Below are 24,409 nucleotides of genomic sequence, written 5' to 3'. Positions count from 1 at the left end.
GAAGTGTCGGAGGATGATGCGTTGGATCCGGAGGTTGGTGGGGTGGTACGTGAGGACGAGGGGGATTCTTTTTTGGTTCTTATTGCGTGGACGGGATGTGAGGGATGAGTTGCGGGAGATGTGGGAGACACGGTTGAGGGCGTTCTCGACCACTGAGGGGGGGAAGTTACGGTCCTTGAAAAACGAGGACAACTGAAATGTTTTTGCGGGAGTGGAATGCCTCATCCTGGGAGCAGATGCGGCAGAGGCGAAGGAATTGGGAATATGGGTTTCCTCCGAGTGCTCCAGTTTCCTCCCACAGTCTAAAACTGTGAAGATTAGGTGGATTGACCATGCTAAATTGCCAGTAGTGTTCTGGGATGTGCGGCTTAGCCATGGCAAATGCAGGGTTACAGGGATGGGGTGGGTCTAGGGTGGGCTGCTCTTCCAGGGGTTGGTGTGGACTCAATGGGCTGAATGGTCTGCTTTCACAGTGTAGGGATTCTACGAGTGTATGGGGGAAATTGTGAAATAAGTATTTTGGCAGGAAGAATAAATGAGAAGCATATTATCAGTTATACAGGGCATTGGTGAGGCGATATTTGGAGCCCGACGCACAATATTAGTCTCCTTACTTAAGAAAAGATGTGAATGTATTGGAGGCAGTTCAGAGGAGATTTACTTGACCAATGGCTGAAATGAGTGGATTGGTTAAGGAAAGGTTGGACAACATGGGCCTGTGTCTGCTGGAGTTTAGAAAGGTGTAAGAGGTGACTTGATGAAAACATGTAAAATCCTGAGGGGTGGTCTGAGTTGGATGATCAGATTGAATGTCGGAGCAGGTTGAAGTGGCCAAATGGCCTCCTCCTGCTCCTATGCTCTATGTTCCTACAGATCTGGATCATTGCTGAATGTGGAGATGGGTGGCCAAGGCAGCAGCAAGTAACTGGGACAAACAGGAACAGGGATCATATCTGTTCCTGCAGATAGTCTGGAGAAATGTTCCATCCACCAAAGGATCTACAGCAGCTGAGATCAACAGAGGACTGGCTGTAAATATGAAGTTAGGATATTAAGCTTGGAATAGAGGATTTATGACAGGACAGACTCATTGTAGCTGCAACTGTAACTCGTGATTGCTGAGAGTAACCCATTCCTAAGAATTGTAGCTAATTCAATACAGTGAGTTACCAGAAGACATGTCTCACTTGATACTGTGTTTGAGTCATCTCCTTGCAATTCTGGTGTCACATACTCGAATGTGGGGATGGGGATAGTCTTTGAGGGAGGAAGAGAATTCCCTACATACAGAAACTGTTTTATTACGTACTTGTAAACTATATGCAACCAAATAGTAATGCATCTGTCCCCTTGTGAGCTGTCTGTTCTTAGTGATGGCCAATATGTGTACAGTAATTCCTTAAACTATGCTATACTTCCTGCCAAAATGTACATCCTCACATGTATCTGCGACCTTCCTGGGCCAACAGCGAATGTTTATCAATATCCTCCTATAATTGCTCCTAAGACTCTGGGTTCATTATTAATAATGTGGGTGGGGGGAGGGGTGAGGTGGTCAGGGGTATCCACTCTGTCAGGGACCACCCTACAGTCTTCACACTCAATTCTTGCAACTCACAGTTGTCTACTCGATGCCAGGAAGGATTGGGAAATCAGACACTGCACACGTCTGAAAAACTGACCTCTATGTCCAATATTCCCAATGTATTCCCAGATAGGGAGTAGGATTCAATGCAAACGCAGCGCACTATAAGGATAATCCTGAAAACCCAGGAAACATTGGGTGGCAACATTCTAGCCTTTTCCTCGAGCCTTCTCTGCCCACTACGTGGCATGGTTTTCTTGTCCCCAACTGCTCAGTGTTGCATTGGCAAAGGTCTCGCCTTTCTGTCAAATGTTAGACATGGTACACCTACGTTCCAGTGCCATGGACTGGTGACACATGAGTTTGCCCATGCTACTGAGATGCCAACTATAGCTGCCTGACCAGAGACAAGAAACAGAAGAGATTACAAAGGGTTCGTGATCGATTGGGTCAATGGGCTCAGGAGTGGCAGATGGAGTTTAATTTGGATAAATGTGAGGTATTGTGTTTTGGTAAAACAAACATGGACTGTGTGATTGTATGACAGGACTAATGCAATTAATGCTAGGCCTGGGTAGTGTCATAGAACAGAGAGACCTAGGGGTTCAGGTACAGAATTCTCTGAAATTTGTGTCATAGGTAGGCAGGGTGGTTAAGGTATATAGCACGCTTGCCTTCATTGTTCAGACCTTTGAGTATAGGAGTTGGGACGTCATATTTAGGTTATACAGGACATTGGTGAGGACTCTTCTGGAGTACTGTGTGCAGTTCTAGTTGCCTTGTTATAGGAAGGATATTATTAAACTGGAAAGTGTTCAGAAAAGATATACAAGGACGTTGCCAGGGTTAGAGGGTTTGATTTATAAGGAGATGCTGGATAGGCTGGGACTTTTTTCACTGAGCATTGGAGGTTGAGGGGGTGACCTTATTGATGTTTATAAAATCATGAGGGGCATCGATAAGGTGAATGACAAAGGTCTTTTCCCTAGGGCGGGAAGGTCAAAACTAGGGGACATATTTTTAAGGTGAGAGGAGAATGATTTGAAAAGGACATGAGGGGCAACTTTTTTAACACAGACAGTGGTTCGAGTCTGGAATGAACTGCCAGAGGAAGTGGAGGATGTGGGTACAGTTACAATGTTTGAAAGACATCTGATTACGTATATGAATAGGAAAAGTTTGGAGGTATATGGGCCAAGCACAGGCAAGTGGGACTAGTTTAGTTTGGGAACGTGGTCAGTGTGGACTGTAGGGTCTGTTTCCATGCTGTATGACTCTATGATTCTGTAATGAACAGGCATGACAGCCTGCTCTTCTTGAGTCTTATGGCCTAATTTAGAAGCCTTAATGACCAGCATTCCTTGAGGCCCATGGCTGAATGAAAACCTTGCTTTTCTCTCAACAGGAGCTGGTGCAGAGCCAAGGAAATGAACTGGAAATGGGAATAACCAGGCAACAGACATTGTGTTTTCATCCCCTTTTGCCTCTTTGAGAAAGAAGACAAAAGTGCTGTTGTGAACGGCTAAAGTTCACCCACTAAATCTCAGGACCTTTGGCGATTAAAAAAGGGACCTTCAATTTTTGAAGGCTAAATTACCTCAAGAGCCAGTAAATTAGGGTAAAATAAAGATACTTGTGGCCCATAAAAAATCGCCTTGGGACTGAACTTGCTCTTATGTCTAGCCAACTGGCAAGGGATAAGTTGGATAGGAGAGAGCACAAGAAGTGGATTTTCTTCGGTGCTTGAATACCAAAAGCAGAATGACATCTCAATCGCTGACTGAAATCTGAAGCCAGGGCTGTGGGAAAATAAAATAAACTCTTCACATCGAATTGTTGCTTATTTATTTGTTTCACATGTACAACTAGGCCGTACAGTGGCTCAGTGGTTAGCATCCCGCCTCACAGCGCCAGGGACCCGAGTTCAATTCCAACCTTGGACAACTGTCTGTGTAGAGTTTGTGTGTTCTCCCTTTGTCTGCGTGGGTTTCCTCCCACAGTCCAAAGATGTGCAAGTTAGCTGGATTGGCCATGCTAAATTGCCCCTAATGTTCACGTGTGTGGATTGGATGGATTAGCCACAGGAAATGCTGGGTTGTGGGGATCTGGAAGGGTTGCTTGAGAGAGGGTCAATGGGCCAAATGGCCTCTTTTCTACACTGTAAGGATTCTCAATTGCTTGCATAAAAATCATTAAAGGTAATGGGTTTCCACTGCAAGATGAGTTTACCTACACACTATGAACTTCATGTTTTCTGACTTGTTTGAAGGTAGCTTCATACAGGCTCATGTCCTCCCTATCTCACCATTAAAGGCTCACTTTGCCCTTATCCAGCAGTAATGGGTGAAATCTTTACTGTAATTTGAAACAAAAGGAAGCCATTTGATCCATCAACGCTGTACGAGCTCTATTGAAGAGCTCTTCAGTTAATGCCCAAATGCAACCCCCCCCCCTTATTTCTGCCCTGCTTTCTCCCAATCCCTTTGGAAAGCTATCATTGAGTCTCATTCCATTATCAGGAAACGCTATTCCACGTGCATCACCAATCAAAACTTTAAATTCTGCCATCAAATTGTCCAACGGGGAGATACAAGGGGGAGGAATCTTCAATGGGGATTCCCCGTGTTAACATTCAAAGCAAACAGCATTCTCAGACTTCTAAGGACAAATCGTTGCAATAAAAATATCAGTGTTACAGCTTGTCGAACGTTTGTTTGCTCAGTCCTGGATATGCAAGTTGCATGTGTTGGCTTCTTAGTATAGTGAGAGGTATAAATAAGACTGAAGTGATACAGGGGCATGCTACACAATTCTACAGGAACGAGTGAGTGAAATGCACCAGTATCACATTCCTGATCTCAGACTTGGACAGGGAATCATTACAGGAGAAAAATAGACTGACCCTGTTCTAGAAAATGAGGAATGGATTGGTGGGAAGTGACAGAAACAAGTCCTTGTTGCCCTCTGGCATGGATATAACTCAATATGGGCATTCACACTATTTATTTCCAAGGTGGTGTACCAATACACCTTACTTCCCAAGGACAACGCCACAGTGTAGCGTGTGCCAAAGGAAAGAGGGCCACGGCTCAAAAATCTTCAAGATCCACCTTTAGATTATCTCCATTTGATATTATCAGCTTAGCTGATTGTGTCTGGTTCAGCTGGCAAAGACTCACATCAGTGCTGGAGAAATAACAGGTTTACTCTCAGATGCCAACACAGTCAACTCAGGAGTCGAAAAAGCAGTTCAAGTCCTAACCAGCCTCCAGGTTGAAGCGGTTATCCTCATGGTTCTTTTGCTAATTGCTTTAAACCTAAACACTTTACCCGTCAGCCATTGGAAAAGAGCCCCCTTTTATTGACTCTAACTGAATTTTTTTTTGATATTAACCATTTTGATCAGGTCTCCTCCAGTACACTAATGAATCACCAAATTATTACAGTGCAGATGGAGGCTACTCACTCATTGTGCCCATGTCACCTCTGTTATCTAGCCCAATCTGTTGTCTAGTGCCAGTCTCCTGCCTTTCTCCATATCCTTGCAAACATTACCATCCAAAAAAAAATCCAATGCCTCATTGAATGCCTCAACTGAACCTGCCTCCACCACATTTCCAGACAGTGAATTCTCTGCCCTAAATACTTGTGTGAAAAGGATTTTTTTTCACCCTATTACATTTCTGGCTCCATTCCCCAGAACTCCATAACTACAGCCTCAATCCCCATGTCAAAAATTCATAAACTCCTGATGTTTCTTTTTGACCTCAGCCCTGGCTGTTTTTAGCGACTCTGAGCCTATGATTTCCTGTAAACTGGGAGAAATCAAGCAAATATTTGAAAGCCGTCGGGAAAAAAAAATAGGCCGATGCAAACCTGTTACAGAACAGCAATGAGCCTTTCATATTTGTGTCTCTGGCCAGCAGGACAATGTAATGGCTCTGTTATGACAGTACCTTGGGCCTGGAAAACCTTTCCATCCCTCGAAGAGACATTTACAGGGATACCAAGCCAATATGTTGCCTATGAACTGTTCTTTCCTACCATTTGCACCTGTTCCCTTACACTTTTGAATCACTGCAATTGTACAGTTTTATATTTTACTTACCACTTAACAGAAGCTATATATACACATACAAATATACTATGCCACTCCTTTACTCAGGGCTAAGGTGGAGGCACTATCTGAATGGTATGTTGATTTACAACCACATCTTTTTGGATATATGGAAACGATTGTCAGAGCTGACTCTTCCAGACCACAGTAAAAATTTCCTAAACTACCTAACTACAGCCCTTTTGCTGCAAGCAAATTAATAGCTGTGGAAATCTTTGTGAACGTAATTATTCTCTGACTCCCTGAGCTAATCCACCAAGGCTGTGGCAGTTTGCCAATGTCATAGCCGATTTGTGACTTCAAATGTTTCCCATCTAGGAGATTGCAGCTTGTTGTATTGTGGTGATAATGGGAAAGGTCATCAGCGATGCCTACTGACCTCCAGAAACACTTGGAAGCGAGTCCGAGGTTACACGTTCTGGCAATGTCCTGTCCTACCTAGCTCTGTGTTTGCATTTAGTTCATAAGAGAATCTCAGCTCTCTGGTCAATTCTGACTCACCCCACTCTGTCTATGTGACCTCAAACCAACCTCAGAGCACAGGTAGGCCTCAGAACATAAACCTCAACAATGCTGCCATAACTTTACTTTCTGAAAATCGATAAACAGTTTAGTGTTGAAAACAGCAAAGGAACTTGCAACTTATATCCGGACCTTGTGCCAAAGCATTTCATTTCCGACCAAGAACATAAGAACTAGGAGCAGGAGTAGGCCATCTGGCCCCTCGAGCCTGCCCTGCCATTTAATAAGATTATGGCTGATCTTTTTGAGACTCAGCTCCACTTACCCGCCCACTCACCATAACCCTTAATTCCTTTACTGTTCAAAAATTTATCTAGCCTTGCCTTAAAAACATTCAGTGAGGTAGCTTCAATCGCTTCACTGGGCAGAGAATTCCGCAGATTCACAAGCCTTTGGATGAAGAAGTTCCTCCTGACCTCAGTCCTACATCTGCTTCCCTTTTATTTTGAGGCTATGCCCCGTAGTCCTAGTTTCACCTGCTAGTGGAAACAACCTCCCTGCCTCCACTTTATCTATTCCCTTCATAATCTTATGTTTCTGTATGGTCTCCCCTCATTCTTCTGAATTCCAATGAGTATAATCCCAGTCTACTCAGTCTCTCCTCATAATCCAACCCTCTCAACTCTGGAATCAACCGAGTGAGTCCCCTCTGCACCCCCTCCAGTACTAGTATATCCCTTCTCAAGTAAGGAGACCAAAACTGCACACAGTACTCCAGGTGTGGCCTCACCAGGACCCTATACAGCATAGCCTCCCGTTTTTAAATTCCATCCCTCTAGCAATGACAGACAAAATTTCATTTGCCTTTTTAATTACCTGCTGCACCTGCAATCCTACTTTTAGCGATTCATGCACAAGGACACCCAAGTCCCTCTGCAGAGCAGCGTGCTGCAATTTTTTACCATTTAAAACATAGTCCATTTTGCTGTTATTCCTACCAAAATGGATGACCTCACACTTATCAACATTGTACTCCATCTGCCAGACCTTTTCCCACTCACTTAGACTATCTATATCCCTGCAGACTTTCAGTGTCTTCTGCACACTTTGCTCTATCACTCACCTTAGTGTCATCTGCAAATTTTGACACACCACACTTAGTCCCCAACTCCAAATCATCTATGTAAATTGTAAACAAAATTGTAAATCTTGTAAACAAGGTTAGTTGCCACTTAGTCGAGGCTTTGAATAAGAAATCAAGGAGGTTATGATGGGGCCGTATGAAATGTTAGTTGGGCTACAGTCACAGTACTGTGTCCACTTCTGGTCACCTTACTTTAGGAAGGATGTGATTGCACTAGAGAGGTTTTATAGAGTCATAGAGTTGTATAGCACAGAAACAGACTGTTTGGTCCAACTCGTCCATGCCGACCAGATATCCTAAGTTAATCCAGTCCCATTTGCCAGCATTTGGCTCATATCCCTCTAAACCCTTCCTATTCATATACCCATCCAGATGCCTTTTAAATGTCATAATTGTACCAGCCTCCACCACTTCCTCTGGCAGCTTCTGCATGAAAAATTCACCCCTCAGGTCCCTTTTAAATCATTCCCCTCTCACTTTAAACCTATGCCCTCTAGTTTTGGTGTCCTCTCCCCAGGTAAAAAAATTCTATTCAGCCTCTCCTTGTAGCTCAGACCCTCCAACCCTGGCAACATCCTTGTAAATCTTTTCTGAACCCTTTCAAGTTTAACAAAACCCTTCCTATAGCAGAATTGAGATTCACCAGGATAGTGCCTGGACTGGAGCGATTTAGTTAGGAAGAGAGACTAGATAAACTGGGATTGTTTTCCTTAGAGCAGAGAACAGTGAGGAGGCATCTAATTGAGGTTTTGAGGGGCATAGATAAAGTAGATGAGAAAGAACTCTTCCCCTTAGTAGGGAGGTGATTAACAGAGGGCACATTTTAAGGTGAGGGGCAGGAAGTTTTAGGGGGAAGTTGAGGGGAATTTTTTTCATCCAGAAGGCAGCGGATATGTGGAACTACTGCCTGAAAGGGTAGAGGCACAGTCATCAAAACATTCAATTATGTAGGTGAGCACTTGAAACACCATAGAATATGAGGCTATGGACCATGTGCTAGGAAATAGGACTAGAATATATAGGCACCTGATGGCTTACACAGACATAATGGGCCAATGACATAAATAAGCAGTTAATTATAATGAGGGTGGCATGACACAGTGGCAGTATCTCTACTGCTAATCCTGAAGGCTTGGATTCAAATCCCACCTTTTCCAGAAGAACATCTGGGCAGGTTAACTAAAAAAAATGTGCTTTTTATTTTATTGGAGCAGAAGGGGCTTGACTTTAACTGACAAGATATTGTTGTACAGAGAGGTAGCGAGAACACGTTTCATTAACTATTGTGTTAATTAGCTTACGTTGAAACAAGTACAGTGAGGGTCTTTGAGTGCCTTAAGACTTTCTATGTTGTAAAATGAGAGTTTTGAAAATGTATTGAGGTGTTAATATGAATAATGGCATGGAAGGAATTTTTTTTTGATGTGGAGGAAAACTTTAATTTTCATTTAATGTGTCATGATTACAAAAAACACTTTGCACATTAAATATTGCACGACCTTACTGCACAAATAACTCAATTTACAAACACCTACATCTTTAACGGAATTATTCATTTAAAACGTGCAGTAGCAAACAATAGTTCTTCCATGCAGTTCATTAAAGTACACCTTCAAAACAAAAACTGCACTTTTTTTTAAAATAAAAAGGGAGTCTGGACTGCACTTAGGGCAGCAAAACAGACATTTAACAGCCCAGCTACTCTGGAGGGACAAGTTAATGTCCATTCAGGATGGCCAAGTTACAGAGAGACCTTCTCTTGTGTTGTGGATGGTTGGTTAGGTCAATTTCTGAGATGAACACGGCACAGAATAAAGCCATCAGTTCAGTTCAAACCTCCCAAACCTAATGGACAGAAATACCTATGGTCCTTTGTGGGCTATGGCTCTTCACCGTATCTCATGAAATTTCTAAGTTGGAACATTTTCACTCTCGGGATGTATACCTGACACAGAATGTACTTTGCAAATATACCATTGTGAAATGATTCGTGTAGGAATGAGTTGAATTTTCTTGCAAATATTGTAATACTCAAAGTTGAAATATTTTGCAGTGCATTTTTAAAGGCAATTTTATGAATAACGTTTTATTTGCGGCAATAAAAGGATTCAACTAACACGAGGTAAGTTCATCTCCTAAGTAACATAAGGCTGGACCGCTGTCTAACTTTTTAACTGTAGAATAATAGGCTGAAGCACTGACTGGACAGATGATGAGACATACTCACTGACCCCACTTAGAGGCTGTATTGCATGGAGCAGTGGGTGGAGCAGCAGCGTGCTACTTGTGTTAACCCTTGCAAGCCCATTGCTTTACCTTATACACCACATTCCTCCCCCATTGAACCTCAGATCTTCGAGCGAGCTGTCAGTCAACATTCACCTCCCTTGGTCCTGCATGATACTTTCTCCTTAGGCCCAGCTCTGATTTTTACGTTAAACTGGCAGTCAGTGCCACACTGGTCTACAGTATAAGAATTGATCAAATCAGACTGAAGCAAATGTCTCCTTTTTAAAATTAGTTTTTGGGATGTAGGTGCACCTGGCTGGCCAGACCTTATTGCTCTTGAAGGGGGTTTGTAGCAATTGGTACAACTGAATGGCTTGTCAGGCCATTTGAGAATCAACCACATTGCAGTTGGTCTGGAGTCACATGTAGGCCAGAACAGGTGAGGCTGGCAGATTTCCTTCCCTGAAGGTCATTAGTTTACCAGATGGGGTTTTCCCCAACAACTGTCAATGATTTTATGGTCATCACCAGATTCCTAATTCCAGCTATTTCCTTACTGAATTCAAACTTCACCATCTGTGGGGCTGGATTTGAACCCAGCTGAGTTGCTGGATTAATAGTCCAGCGATATTACCACTAGGCCATCACCTCCTCCACCTCCTCTTCCAACAGCAACAACTACTTGTAATCATTTAGCAACATTTACAAAAATGATTACGAAGTGGAGTTTCTCACTGAACCACGTCAATAAACCATTGTTGACCAAGACACGGAGAGTCTCCAACAGTTTAATTTCCGTCAAGGATAAATGAGTAAAATTTGTGAGTGACTGCGTACCGCTCCAACTGGTTTTGCATACCTTGGAACATGCTCAGTACGACCGGTATTTTCAAGTATTACTGGGGTGTTTGTTACTGGTTTTATTTCTCTAAAGATCAGACAACAAAACACAGGCCTAAATCTCTATCCTGGAGGGCAAAACTTGCCACTGTCTGGAATGAGGCTAAACGTTCACCCCGTCCCTCCCCCACCCTGTTATACCTTGCCTGTGGGTCCTCAGCGTTAAGTTTCTGTACAGTCTGTACTCCCGGTTTCACCGGGGTCAAATCCACTTTCTGGCCTTGCTAAAGTTGAGGACCGGCCCTGTTGTTATGCAGTCTGGAGCAGGGCTCACACAGAGGTCACCAGGCTCTGTCACCACTACTTATCTCTGCCCATCGATCAGCTATGTTCTCTGCTGTTTAAAGATCACAGACACTGTTTTTGCATTCTCGTCTTTGTTTTCCAAAACAGCAAATCCCCCTCCCCCATCATGATCTTGTCCCTCCCTATCTATATAACATAGAAAGATAAACCCTTCTAGCCAACACCACTATTCAATATGATCATAACTGACCTGGTCTTGGTCCGAACTCAACTTTCCTGTCTGCCCTTCATGACCCTTGACCCCATCGTCTAACCAAAATCTAGCTAACCCAGCCTTTTGAAGCACTGGCCTTCATTACCTTCTGAAGAGAATGCCACACTCTCAAACCGTTTGAGAGATAAGCATTCTCCTTATCGCTGACTTATAAAGTCTCATGCTCTCTACAGCTCCCAAGCTCCACGCCAGAATTTATTAATGAGATAACTTCAGGCTGTCACGGAACAGCCGACTTCATAAAGCCTGTCCTGGCCCCTAAGGTTCCCCTGGATCTCTGAGCTTGCTTGGTTACAAGAAGTGAATTTTGCTTCTGAGTTTTTCAAGCCCCCTACTCTATCGTCTACACTGAAGAATCGATGCTCACCACCTCTTTTTTGAGAAACCCTCATGGTTTCCTCTGACGCAGAGTGAGTAAACTACCATGTTTCCCTAACCCTCAGGACATCTTCTCAGCCCTGACTCCAACTTGAAGCTGTCCACTGCTTCCTTGAACTTCTTCATAAGTTTGTTCTAACGAAACAACTGCTCTTGACTCCTCACTTCATCCTTTCCAGCAATACAGCTGCCTCACTCCTACCCCTTTCTATCTCTATCTCCTTATCCAACTTAAGCTGTATCTCTGGAACTGCCTTTCAGTGAGGACCAGTCAATCCTGAGAAGCCTATTCAAAACTGTGCACCTATTGCATGAAAGAGTTAAACATTACCGCCTCACATCACTTGGAACAGCTTGTTCTCTGAGTATCACTTTCTCAGAGCATGCTGGAAGTGGATTGCAGCGCACGTTGTGCTGCGTTTTGTAATTGTTCGTCCAGATGAATTCTTAGGCTGAGTTGCCACTTGGAGATAAGTCGAGTGCAATCTCACGTTGTATTCTGAGGCTACAACATGCTGTCTGCATTGTAGAGGCTGCATTGTGAGACGGTGCTGTGAAGTTTCATAATATGTCTGCATTAGAGTTTATCGCAAGGCAACATTTCAACCTTGAAATTAACTTGGCAAAGAAAATACACTCCAACAATAATCAGGGCTTGCTCTCAGTTCCTTCTCCAACATGTTGCACCTCTTTGATCTTCCCTTTGCTTGCTTCTTTGATCCACCTCTGCTTTTGCTTTCTCGACCCCTCCCCCCGCTTGCACTCCATTCCACAAATCCTTCTCTCTTTGATCCCTCAAGCTGCCCACAATTCCAATTCTCTCACTTTTTCATCCAGTCCCTCCATCACAGGCATCCCTCAGCTCAGCCAGATCCCTCTGTCACTGACATTTTCCACACACCCTTGCTGCTCTCATTTTTAACGGGACTACCACATGTTCAAGTTGAAATACAGCTGAGCAGCATCTGTGGACAGAGTCGATGTTTTGGGTCAGAATTGACCCGTCTTCAAGGTCGAAATGTGATGAACAAAAACAGATGTTGCTGGAAAAGCTCAGCGGGTCTGGCAGCATCTGTGAAGAAAAAATCAGAGTTAATATTTCGGGTCCGGTGACCCTTCCTCAGAACTGAGCAACTTCTGGTTTTGTTCCTGATTTACAGCATCTGCAGTTCTTTCAGCTTTTATTTAGAAACGTGATGAGTTATTTTGGATTTTCGAAGTGAAGCTGCTCCCTCACACTGCTGCCTCTCTCCTGCCTCACTGAGCGTGATTGGTCACTTGTTAAAAACGTTGGAGGTCGGTGGTGTTTATGGAGCCTGGTTTTGTCAGAGACAAAAACAGAAGTTGCTGGAAAAGCTCAGCAGGCCTGGCAGCATCTGTGGAGAGAAATCAGAGTTAATGTTTCGGGTCCAGTGAACCTTCCTCGGAACCTGTTTTGAACGTCACTGATTTACAGTATCCACAATTCCTTTTGTTTTGTTCTTGGTCCGACTGTTTTCCAGTTTAGATGAGGTACTGCCGATCTGAAGCGCGTTTTCATGGAAATGCTCCAGACAGACTTGGTTTAGGTGGCCGTCACACATGCCTGAAATACCCAGGAGCCTCGTCTTTAAATGGTGGCGTTTTTGGGATCACAATGCGTTGCTAGTCAGCTGGTGAGTGGCTCACAAATTGGCCTGGCCCCCTCCTCTCATCACCCCCCTCGGATTGTCTTCGGTTCTCTCCTCACCCCGTTAACAAGACCGTGCCCGATTGGCTGGAGACAGGAGACACCTAATGCTCTAGGTCCTCTCTGGGTAGGATGTGGGGACTCACACTGGTCATGCGGGTCAGTCATCTCCCAATGTCCCAATTCGAGGTGACAACCCACGCCATGGTCTCTGTTGGGCAATTGTTTGACTGGGCTGGGAAGGAGCAGTTCTGTGTGTTGCAGGTGGCAATGCCAATTGCATTTACAAAGGCAGCGCCAAAGACATCGTAGGGAGACTGTCTCATGAAGACTTCACCTGGGACTGAGGCTCTGAACAGTAACAAATCATCTACAGGCAACTTGCCCAGAACACAGATATGAAGGGACTTTGGCGATATGGAGGGAGTGTTGTGCATATACACTGTTCAGGAGATGTGATGTGGATGTGATGCTAACCCAGCATGTTGTAAATGTTTATGTTAACTTTGGGTGGCAGTTCTGGCCAAACAGATCCTCAGCCAGAGGCCCGTGTATTAGGGCTGGTCACGGGTAACATGTTGAGCATATCTTCCATTTCCAGAGACGGGCTTGACATTTCACCGTCAGTGCTGTGCCTTCACCTGTGCTGAAGGCCCTAAGTACTGGAATTTCCACCCGAAAACCCTCCAGTAAGATGGGGAGTCAGCCTGACCCTAGGAGAGGTCACAAGTGTTTCTCCAATAGAGAGAAGCAATTCTGTTGCTTGCGGACGTTCTCGTACCCATTTTGGGGCAGAGTGACGAGGCAGGTTTCAACTCTATCTCAGTTGGAAAAGGAATTGAACCTTACCGCTGGGGTTATTATGAACATCACACTAGCCATGTAACCAACTAAGTTGACCTGCTGCTCGAATTCCATCCCTCTTTCAATTCTATAAAACCCCAACCTCTCTCAGCAGTCATTGACCTACTTTTTAACTCATTCATGGGATGTGGCTGGGCATTTACCACCCGTCTCTAGTTTTCCCTTTGAGAAGGTGATTGTGAGCTGCCTTCTTGAACTGCTGCAGCCCACCTTCTGTGGGTTGATCACCAATGCCCTTAGGGAGGGAATTCCATGATTTTGACCCAGCGACAGTGAAGGAACGGCGATATATTTCCAAGTCGGGATGGTGAGTGACTTGAAGGCAAACTTTCAGACAGTGGTGTTCCCTGTATCTGCTGCCCTTATCCTTTTGGATGATGGCAGTCGTGGGTCCTGATGTCTGCCTGGGAAGAGAGATAGAATCATTAGCTGGAGATGGGCAGCAAGGTATTCAGCAACAAACTATCCATCCACACAGAGTCAAAGAAGCAATGGAGACATGGGAAGAAATATTTTCACGCATTGAAAGGTTAGGGTCTGGAAAGCAAGGGGAGGCAATGGCCTAGTGGTATTATCGCTGGATTATTAATCCAGAGTCACAGATAATGTTCTGGGGACCCGGGTTCAAATCCTGCCACGGAATTGAATTCAATAAATATCTGGAATTAAGAATCTAATGATGACCGTGAAACCATTGCCGATTGTTGGAAAACCCATGTGGTTCACTAATGTCCTTTAGGGAAGGAAATCTGCCATCCTTACCTGGTCAGGCCTACATGTGACTCCAGACCCACAGCAGTGTGGTTGACTCTTAACTGGCCTCTGGGCAATTAGGGATGGGCAATAAACGCTGCCTGGCCAACGATGCCCTCATCCCATGAGTGAATGAAGGAAGCATTGCCTGACAACGTGGTGGAAGCAGATATAATCCAGGTAAGCAAGGGGGAATTAGACAGTCATCAGAAAAGGAACGATGTGCAGGATTATGGGAAGAAGGTGGGGGCGTGTGGGGGAATGGCATTAGGTCCATTGGCCGTTAGGAGGGCTGCTGCAGACACGATGGGCTGATTGGCCTCCTTCTGTGCTATAACTTTCTATGGTTCCGTAAGATCCACAACTTTCTTAGTCAGAGGTGGGACTGCCACCGCTGAGGCTGAGCCTGAGAGATCACACTCTGTTGATGATTCCTATTCAGGATGACCTACAGGGTTGGTTTACTTCTGCGTTATTTCATGGGATCTGGGAGACGCTGGCAAGGCCAACATTTGTATATACGATGATAGTATAAGGTAGCGGTGGAGGTTAGATAGACCTTAGGTTTCCGGTCAAAGTTTGGCACAACATCGTGGGCTGAAGGGCCTGTACTTTGCTGTACTGTTCTATGTTCTATGTTAACATTTGTTGCCCCATCCCTAATTGCCCTTGATCTAAGTGGCTTCCAGTTCAGAGGGCAGTTGAGAATCAACTGCAAAGCCATGGGTCTAGAGTCACATGTAGGCCAGAGGAGATAAGGGTGGCAGAAAGCCCTCCCTAAAAACCAGGTGTGTTTTCAAACAATTTGACACTGGTTGTCATGGTTACAATCACCGAGACTATCAGATTTCTTTTTAAAAAATGAAATGAATTTCAATTTGAATGCTGGGATTTGAATCCACGTCCCAGGACATTAGCTCCAGGTTACTGTTTTAGTGAAATTACCATTTCATTATCATTCCCATTTCACTATTTACATGACCATTTCACTATCATCTCCGCTTCAGAAGGGACTACAAAAGGGAGATAGAGGGCTTGGTGAAATGGTGCAATGAAAACAATCTGTCTCTCAACGTTGCCAAAACTAAAGAACTGATCATTGACTTCAGAAAGAAAGGAAGAGAACACGCCCCCATCTACATCAACGGAACTGAGGTTGAGAGAGTGAACAGCATCAAGTTCCTCAGCGTGACGATAACCGACAACCTGCCCTGGATTTCCCACGTAAATACGACAGTCAAGAAGGCACAACAACGCCTCTTCTTCCTCAGGCGGCTCAGGAAATTTAGCATGTCCATAAGGCCCCTCACCAACTTCTACAGATGCACCATTGAAAGCAAACTGTCCGGGTGCATAACGGCCTGGTCTGGCAACTGCTCTGCCCAGGACTGTAAGAAACTACAGAAGGTGGTATACACAGCCCAGACCATCACGGAAGCCAACCTTCCATCCATGGACTCAATGTACACAGCTCGCTGCCGCAGAAAGGCTGCCAACGTCATCAAAGACCCATTGCACCCTGGTAATGTTCTCCTACAACCTCTTCCGTCAGGCAGAAGGTACAGAAGCCTGAACACACGCACCAGCAGGTTCAGGAACAGCTGCTTTCCAGCCGTTATTAGAGCGATGAATGGACTCTCTAGCCTCAAATAATGCTGAACTTGCTAACGTTGATCTCACCTAGCGCACACCCTGTGCAATGTAACTTGTATGCCTCTGTCTAAGTCTTTTTGATCTGTACATCCCTGCTTACTATGATCTGCCTGTACTGCTCGTGAACAAAGATTTTCACTGTACTTCGGTGCATGTGACAATCAATCAATCCGTGTAGCCACATTATGGATTACGAGATGAAAGGAATGGTAAGAACTGCCGATAATACATATCCAACTCGCTCATAATCTTTGAGATATGCAAATGACAGCACCACATCCCTCAATGGGGAGAATGTAGATATTTCTGTGACCCCAGGAAATAAACAACAAATGTCTGGAATACTCTGCACTGACAGTTCAAAGATCCCTGTTGAATAAGTTTCAGGTTGGCATGGCTCTCAGCAATGAGTTCAGACAGACGAAAGGGTTCAGAAGAGATTTACCAGGATGTTGCTGGGACTAGAGGGCTTGACTTATAAGGAGAGGTAGGATAGGCTGGGACCTTTTTTACTGAAGTGGAGGATGTTGAGAGGAATCCTTATAAAGGTTTATAAAATTATGAGGGGCATAGATAAGGTGAATAGCCAAGGTCTTTACCCTAGGGTGGGGGAGTTCAAAACTAGAGGGGTGTAGGTTTAAGCTGAGAGGGACCTGAGGGGCAACTTTTTCACGCAGAGGGTGATTCATATGTGGGATGAACTACCAGAGGAGGTGGTAGATGCAGATACAGTTACAACATTTAAAAGACATTGGGACAGATACATGAATAGGAAAGGTTTGTAGGGATATTGGCCAAACACAAGCAAGTGGGCCTAGTTTAGTTTGGGGAACTTGGTCAGCATGGACGAGTTGGATTGAAGAGTCTGTTTCATGCTGTATGACTCTATGAGATGGTTGGACCCCATCCAGAGGCAGATCAGTGTAGTTAATGGGTGGATCAGCCATGAACAAAGTGAAGGATGAGGCTAGCCTTTCTGCTCCTAAATATTAGGGGAAGCGATGACCTAGTGGTATTATTGGCTGGACTGTTAATCCAGAGACCCAGATAATGCTCTGGGGACCTGGGTTCGAATCCCACCACGGCAGACGGTAGAATTTGAATTCAGTAAAATATCTGGAATTAAGAATACAATGATGACTATGAATTCATTGTCGATTGTCAGGAAAAAGCCATATGGTTCACTAATGTCCTTCAGGGAAGGAAACTGCCATCCTTACCTGGTCTGGTCTACATGTGACTCCAGACCCACAGCAATGTGGTTGACTCTTAACTGCCCTCTGGGTAGTTAGGGATGGGCAATAAATGCTGCCTAGCCAGGGATGCCCTCATCCTGAGAATGAATAATAAACATGTTACTCAGGGAACATCAAAGGCATGCAGCGTGGGACATGTCAGCCACCCCCAGAGTTTGAGTCATTTCAGTTAAACCAGTGATCAGTGCTGTCAAAGCAGAGCACACCGTGCTTGGTATGTAACCCCAGGGCGAGATGAAAATCACAGGGGAAATAGACACAAAGTGGGATGGTACACTCAGCATTTTTGATACACTCTCCTCGAAATCAGTAATGGGTAAAGTTGCCTTCTCTTGTCACCATCTTCATGTGCAGCCCAGAGGATGCTGTATGATAATGGGAGGAGAACAATCAGTCCTCCAGTGGGTCATTTCTTCTGCAACTCCATTTTGTCTTCGCCTGTGTGTTCTAGGACCATTCAAATTCAGAAGAGTCACAGTCCATTGAGTGAAGAGGTTCCTCCTCAGTTCGGTCCTAAATGATCGGACTGTTACCCTGAGGGTGTGCCTTTGGGTTTTGGATTCCCCAACATCTCCCGTTCAATCACTTTCAGAATCTTGTGAGATTCGATGAGATCCCCTCTCACTTTACGAAACTCCAAATTTACTCAGCTTCTCATTATTTTTAAAGCTCCTCATTCTACAAACTGATCTAGTGAGTCTTTGTTGGATCATCTTCAAAGCAAATGTGTCCTTCTTTCAATATGGAAAGCAAAATTGCACAGATGCGGTCTCACCAATTGTAGGGAATCTTCTTTTATTCCTGCACTCTTCATCCAAACATTCTTTTCTCATTCCTAATTACTTGCTAACTTTCTTTTCCAGAAACTAAGGATTCTTTGAAAATTAAAAGGTTTATAGTACCAGGATTGGAGGTTTGAGCTATAGGAAGAGGCTGAATAGACTGGGGCTATTTTCCCTGGAGTGTCGGAGGCTGACGGGTGACCTTATAGTGGTTTATAAGATCATGAGGGGCATGGTTAGGGTGGATAGTCAAGGTCTTTTTCCCAGGGTAAGGGAGTCTAAAACTACAGCGCATAGGTTTAAGGTGAGAGGGGAAAGATTTAAAAGGGACCTGAGGGGTAACATTTTCACACAGAAGGTGGTGTGCATATGGAATGAGCTGCCAGAGGAAGTGGTGGAGGCTGGTACAATTATAACATTTAAAAGGCATCTGGATGGGTACATGAATAGGAAGGGTTTAGAGGGATATGGGCCAAATGCTGCCAAATGGGACTAGATTTATTTAGGATATCTGGTCAGCATGGACGAGTTGGACTGAAGAGTCTGTTTCCATGCTGTACAGCTCTATGACTTTATGACTCTATTACTGCCAGTGTATCAGCTATCTCTATAGCTAATTCCTTTAATAGCCTAAGATGCATCCCCATCCACTCCAGGGGACAGAATTAACCTTTAGCTCCATTAGTTTCTCTCATGATAGACCCTCCTCTCCCCTCCTTTAGCCCCGTGTGAGATTCTAGAACTGGGGGCACAATCTCAGAGTAAAGGGTTTGCCCATTTAAGACAGAGACGAGTAGCAATTCCTTCTCTCAGAGAGCAGTCAATCTGTGGAATTCTTTACCACAGAGAGCTATAAAGTTTCAAAGCTGGGAGAGACAACTTTTTTAATCAGGAAAGGAATGAAGGGTTCCGACGTCGCATGGCCTTGTGGTCTTTCTGTGCCCCTGGCAGGAATAAACCCAACTCATTATGAATATCTAAATAAAAGCAACTTATTGCAGTTTCTGGAGTACTGAGGCAAGCCAAGAGAATGCTGGAGAAACTCAGCAGGCCTGGCAGTGTCTGTGGAGAGAAAAGCAGAGTTAAGGTTTCGAGTCCAGTGGCCCCTTCACTATGAATTGAGTTAACTTTATTGTCACATTGCTCACGAGTACAGTGAAAAGTCTACAAGTCGCCACCTATGGCGAAATCTGAGGTACAAGGTACCCAGGTCCAGATTCTTGAGGACAGATTCCCAAGAAAATAAAGAAATAAAAAGTCCAGCATTACAGACCTCCAAAAGTGCAAAATCACAGGAACAAATTAGAAAAATAAAGAAATAAAAAGTTCAAAATAAGAGTCCTTCCATGATAATATAATAAAAGTGAAAAAAAGAAATTAAAAAGTAATGAGAATTTAAGACAAAGCCCACTTGGTTCATTTCATGGCTCTGGGCTCAAGGGCCCAGGTCCCGTTGGAATCCTGGGCTGGACCCAACATGGTGATGAAGAAAAGGTTACATGGAGTCACAAACCGATGAGGAGACCCAAACTGACTTCGACAGAAACAGCCACCGAGGGGTTCCCAGGCCATCCACGTTTGCAAAGTCTATGCCTTTTTAGACAATATTCCGCTTTCCTAGTCTTCTGCTGGAAGTAAGTGAGCCTGCACTATTCAACTCTAGCTTGTTGTCGACTATCTGTATCTCTGTGTCTTCCTTGAGAGTCTCCCACCCTGCCTTGTATTGTCAGCAAACTGAGATATGTAGCACAGGAAAAAGCACAGGGAACACACAGATGTTTGATCTCAGTGTCCCGGCTTCCAAAGGCACGGAAATGTAAAACTATAAATAATGGAAAGGCTTATGCTAAAGAGTCAAACCACTTAAAGTGGATGATTGTTGCTTGACATGAGGAAAGCACAAAAGCTATCAAGAGGTCAACTCCCATCGTCAATCAGTAGTGTTGGAGATGCGTTGATTTAAGGCTAGGAGCTGGGAGGGGGGGGCCTTGCGTACCACAGGCACACTGAGGCTCTGAGCCCACACCCCACTCCAGTACCTCCCACTTAGCCATTCTCCGGCTCCCAATCCAGCCCTCCGGCCCAATCCTTTACCTCCTGATGCTTCAGATATCGCCCTTCCCCCAGTTGCCTGTACCTGGGACAGGCCGAAAGCTGTCCTGACAGTTGTGGGAGGGGAGTTAGCCCAAGGTTTGGGAAACAGTGCACTGTCCTAGTTACAGACCCATCACCCTCAATGTCTGTGACCACAGATTGTAACTAGCTGAGGCCTCAGCATTGCTCCTTATGGCACATCCTGCTAACTTGAAAATGCTCTGTCGATACATATTTTTCTCAAGTATGTTTAAGTCCAGGGCAGACATTGGTAAATAATACAGGAGCCTGCTGATGTGGGGTCAAATATGAATTTCTTTTTAAGCACAGTAAACACTGACTACATAAAAATGAATACATCACATCTGTTGTGAGGCAGCTAGGGAGAACCAGTTTCTACTCATTATGTGATCGTGCATCCCTTTCCAAAGATTATTATTCATATATCCACATCGTCACTGAAGGAACAGCGAAATATTTCTACATCAGGATGGTGAGTAGCTCGGAGGGGAACTTGCGGGGGGTGGTGTTCCCATGTATCTGCTGCCCTTGTCCTTCTAGATGGAAGTGGTCATGTGTTTGGAAGGTGCTGTGTGAGGATCTTTGGTGAGTTTCTGCAGTGCATCTTGTAGATAGTACAAGTTGTACACTGTTTGTCTGTGAGACCTGCTTATCACCAACATCCATCAAAGCTGGGCTGTATGTCCAATGATGCAATATCACCATAGCAACTGGACACCACTAAACTCACTGATGGATAGAAAACTAGCTCCAGAGGGCAAATGGGGTGAGGTGAACATGTCCAGTTTGCTGATTGGAAGGGGAGATCGGGCAACCACAGAGGGCAGTGTCCCTGAACCATTGTCCCTTTCGTTGGGCAGTTGAAAGTGTGGTGACCTCTCAGTTCGAGAAGCTGGGCCCTGCTAACTGGTTAAAAGCGGTTCCTAACTCCTGAGCGCTAGGGTACAGACTATGCTGTCTGCTGTTTGCCTGAGCTGGGAAAGAATGGGAGCAGGAACCAATCCAGTACACGTTGCCCTATGTTGTTAAAACCGGTTTTGATGAAGTGTTTGTGTGCGAACTGCAGATTCGATGCATAAGCTTTGCGTGTGGATGATGTTCCAGCTGAATGACTTACTGCAATTGTTGACATTTTTGCAAAGGAATGTCTGTCAGTCCTGTTCATTGTGCATGCCAACAAAATGGTAGGACCAGTTCGGCAACAATACTGTGTTATCCTCCAGCTCATCAAACCTTCCGAGCTGTAGCTATAGCTGACAGCCTAGGTAATACATAACCAGCAATAGGGGAGGTGATGGCCTGGTGGTATTATCGCTGGACTTTTAATCCAGATACCCAGCTAATGTTCTGGGGACATGGGTTCGAAACCTGCTATGGTGGAATTTGAATTCAATAAAAATCTGGAATTAAGAGTCTAATGATGACCATGGAATCATTGCCCATTGTTCGAAAAGCCCATCTGGCTCACTAATGCGCTTTAAGGAAGGAAACTGCCATCCTTACCTGGTCTGGCCTACATGTGACTCCAGACCTGCAGCAACGTGGTTGACTCTTAACTGGCCTCTGGGCAATAAATGCTAGTGTTGCCAATGAACATTAAATGAATTTAAAGAAAGTAGAAACAGGCCATTTGTTCCAAGTTAGTCTGTAGGGTGAACAGGGATAGGATGACTAGCCAAAGTCTTTTCCCCAGGGTAAGGGAGTCCAAATATAGAGGGCACAGGTTTAAGGTGAGAGGGGAAAGATTTAAAAGGGGCAACCTTTTCATGCAGAGGGTTGGTGTGTATATGGAACGAGCTGCCAGAGGAAGTGGTGGAGGCTGGTGCAATTACAACATTTGAAAGGCATCTGGATGGGGACATGAATAGGAAGGGTTTAGAGGGATATGGGCCAAATGCTGGCCAATGGGGCCAGATTAATTTGGGATAACTGGTTGGCATGGACGAGTTGGACCAAAGTTTCTGTTTCTGCGCTGTACATCTCTATCACTCTATGACTCAATCCCTGCTCCACTGTATCCCATCTGGATCTTCCATTCCTTTGCCCCACCTAAACTCCTTTAGCTTCTGTATGTCTCGCCCAGGGCGTGAGATTTCCGTAATCATTGTCGAATCACCAATCTCCTCAAACATCTGCTGCTCCATGTTTCTTACATCCAGCTGTCCGAGCCTGGGTTTCTCAAGAGATGAGGAACAAGCCTTCGAACGGTGAGATTCATCCCAGCTGTAAATTTTTAACATATCACCTAAGAAAGATCAGCGTCTCAGGATTTCTCCTGAATTTTCATCAACGTTATGATTGTTTCTTAGATTTTAGCTCCCTCACCAGTGCCAACATCATCTCCAATGCTAACATTTTGTAACGTTAAAGACCACTATAAGCACAGAATTCCAGCCATCCTTCACTGACAGGTACAGTCTCTCACTCCTGGTATCGGCTTTGTAAATCTCAGTTAAACAAAAACGGAACAGTATGTAGCATTAGGACCTGCAAATAAGGCCTAACCAATTGGATTTAGATTCTTTGAAGCACAGCGCTTTGTATTTGTGAAGAAGTTGCTTGCTCCTAATTTTGGTCGCACAGAACTTGCCCATAAATTGAGCTGCTAAGAGAGGCATGTCATCCAAGTTTTGCTTCATTCATCTCTCTTTCTCAGCAAATTTTTAACGATTTGTGCACGTACATCCTGAGATCTCATTGTGTGGAATCGGCCATCGCTGGGCTCGCTTTATATATCTGTTAAACAAACTCAACAACACCCAATTTCCACCTCGCTGATCTGTGCAGAATCCCTTCATTAGCTGTTTGAAAAGTTGCTTTCTTCTTTTTTTGAAGGAATGGCATTGTCAACATGCCTATTTCCGTAATCATATTAAAGATCCAACTTTGTCAGTTCAAGCAATCTAATGATCAGTGACAATTGGGAGAAGGAGCTAAATCCGCCCACTGTTGGAGTGTCTGGGAGCAGAGGATTTGTGTTCAAGTCGTACAGTTGGCTGTGCAGGATGAACTCTCGAGGCACCCGGCCTTGGGCAGCTGACATTGGAATGATTTGTGGTCGACATTTCCACTCCTCGCAATCCACCTTACATGACTGGAATTGATTAAGAAGTGTTTGCAAAAGAAGGCTCTGCCCGGCAATCGCCTGGAAGGCAGAGCATCAACCTATTATTGAGTGGAAAGATTAAATCAGATGCAATTAATTGCAAAATGTGCGTCACCTCGTGATTTAACTGGTTGTCAAGGTCTGCAGAGCAACATCGCGCTCCAGTGGAGGGTGTGGTTGAGATAATATGTAGAAATTCGCCTTGTTTGCTGCAGTTTATCTGCATACTTTCTCCAGTAATTTATTCAATTGGGCTTGAAAACAATGCATGCAATTTATACTAATCATTCCCCATAAACAATGCATTCCTGAAATAGTTTACAGGTCAGCTATTGTTGCCAAACACATACCGATATGAGGTATCAAAACCACAGACTGTGGTACTTTAATGAGCTGAATTGCTTAATGGCACAAAAGGATACTGATAATGGAGGACTTTAATTATCCAAATATAGTCTGGGGATGGTAGTAGGGCAGAGAAGGATAAGAGTTCCTAGAGTGTGATCCAGAGAATTAGCTACAACAGTATGTGTTCAGGTCAACAAGAAAGGAGAAAATATTAGATCTAGTTCCTGGGAATGGCATGAACTAAGTGAATAGGGTATTAGTAAGGGAAGAGTTAGGGGACTGCTGCATCAGCCTCTGTTGCTTCATAAGGTTTATGTTGGCTCTGGAATAGGATAAGGTGCTATGCTGAGTAAGAGAAATTAACCGGGGTAGGGCCAACTTCACTGGGGCAAGACTGAATCTGCCCAGATTGATTGGAATCAAAGGTTAGCAGATAGTTATTAAACAGGCTGCCTTCAAAGGAGATAACAAGGTGTAGAGCTGGATGAACACAGCAGGCCAAGCAGCATCAGAGGAGCAGGAAGGCTG

The 24,409-nt window shown here is 44.5% G+C and overlaps 1 protein-coding gene and 1 long non-coding RNA gene across 2 annotated transcripts in view; both read left to right on the top strand.

Annotated features, from left to right (window-relative positions):
- Nucleotides 1–3,418, top strand: part of LOC125484384 — a 33,027-nt gene extending 29,609 nt beyond the window's left edge. Inside the window, exon 2 of the long non-coding RNA XR_007263212.1 lies at nucleotides 2,991–3,418. This is a non-coding gene — a long non-coding RNA (uncharacterized LOC125484384). The remainder of the gene's footprint in view (nucleotides 1–2,990) is intronic.
- A 19,079-nt stretch (nucleotides 3,419–22,497) lies between these two features.
- The window catches only part of gpalpp1 (GPALPP motifs containing 1), a 15,277-nt gene continuing 13,365 nt past the window's right edge, over nucleotides 22,498–24,409 (top strand). Inside the window, exon 1 of the mRNA XM_048602539.1 lies at nucleotides 22,498–22,634. Within this exon, the coding sequence (XP_048458496.1) occupies nucleotides 22,498–22,634 (137 nt within the window). The remainder of the gene's footprint in view (nucleotides 22,635–24,409) is intronic.

This window comes from Rhincodon typus, chromosome 11, assembly GCF_021869965.1.
Source record: "Rhincodon typus isolate 14 chromosome 11, sRhiTyp1.1, whole genome shotgun sequence".
NCBI lineage: Eukaryota > Metazoa > Chordata > Chondrichthyes > Orectolobiformes > Rhincodontidae > Rhincodon > Rhincodon typus.
This window is presented reverse-complemented; position numbering and strand designations above follow the sequence as displayed.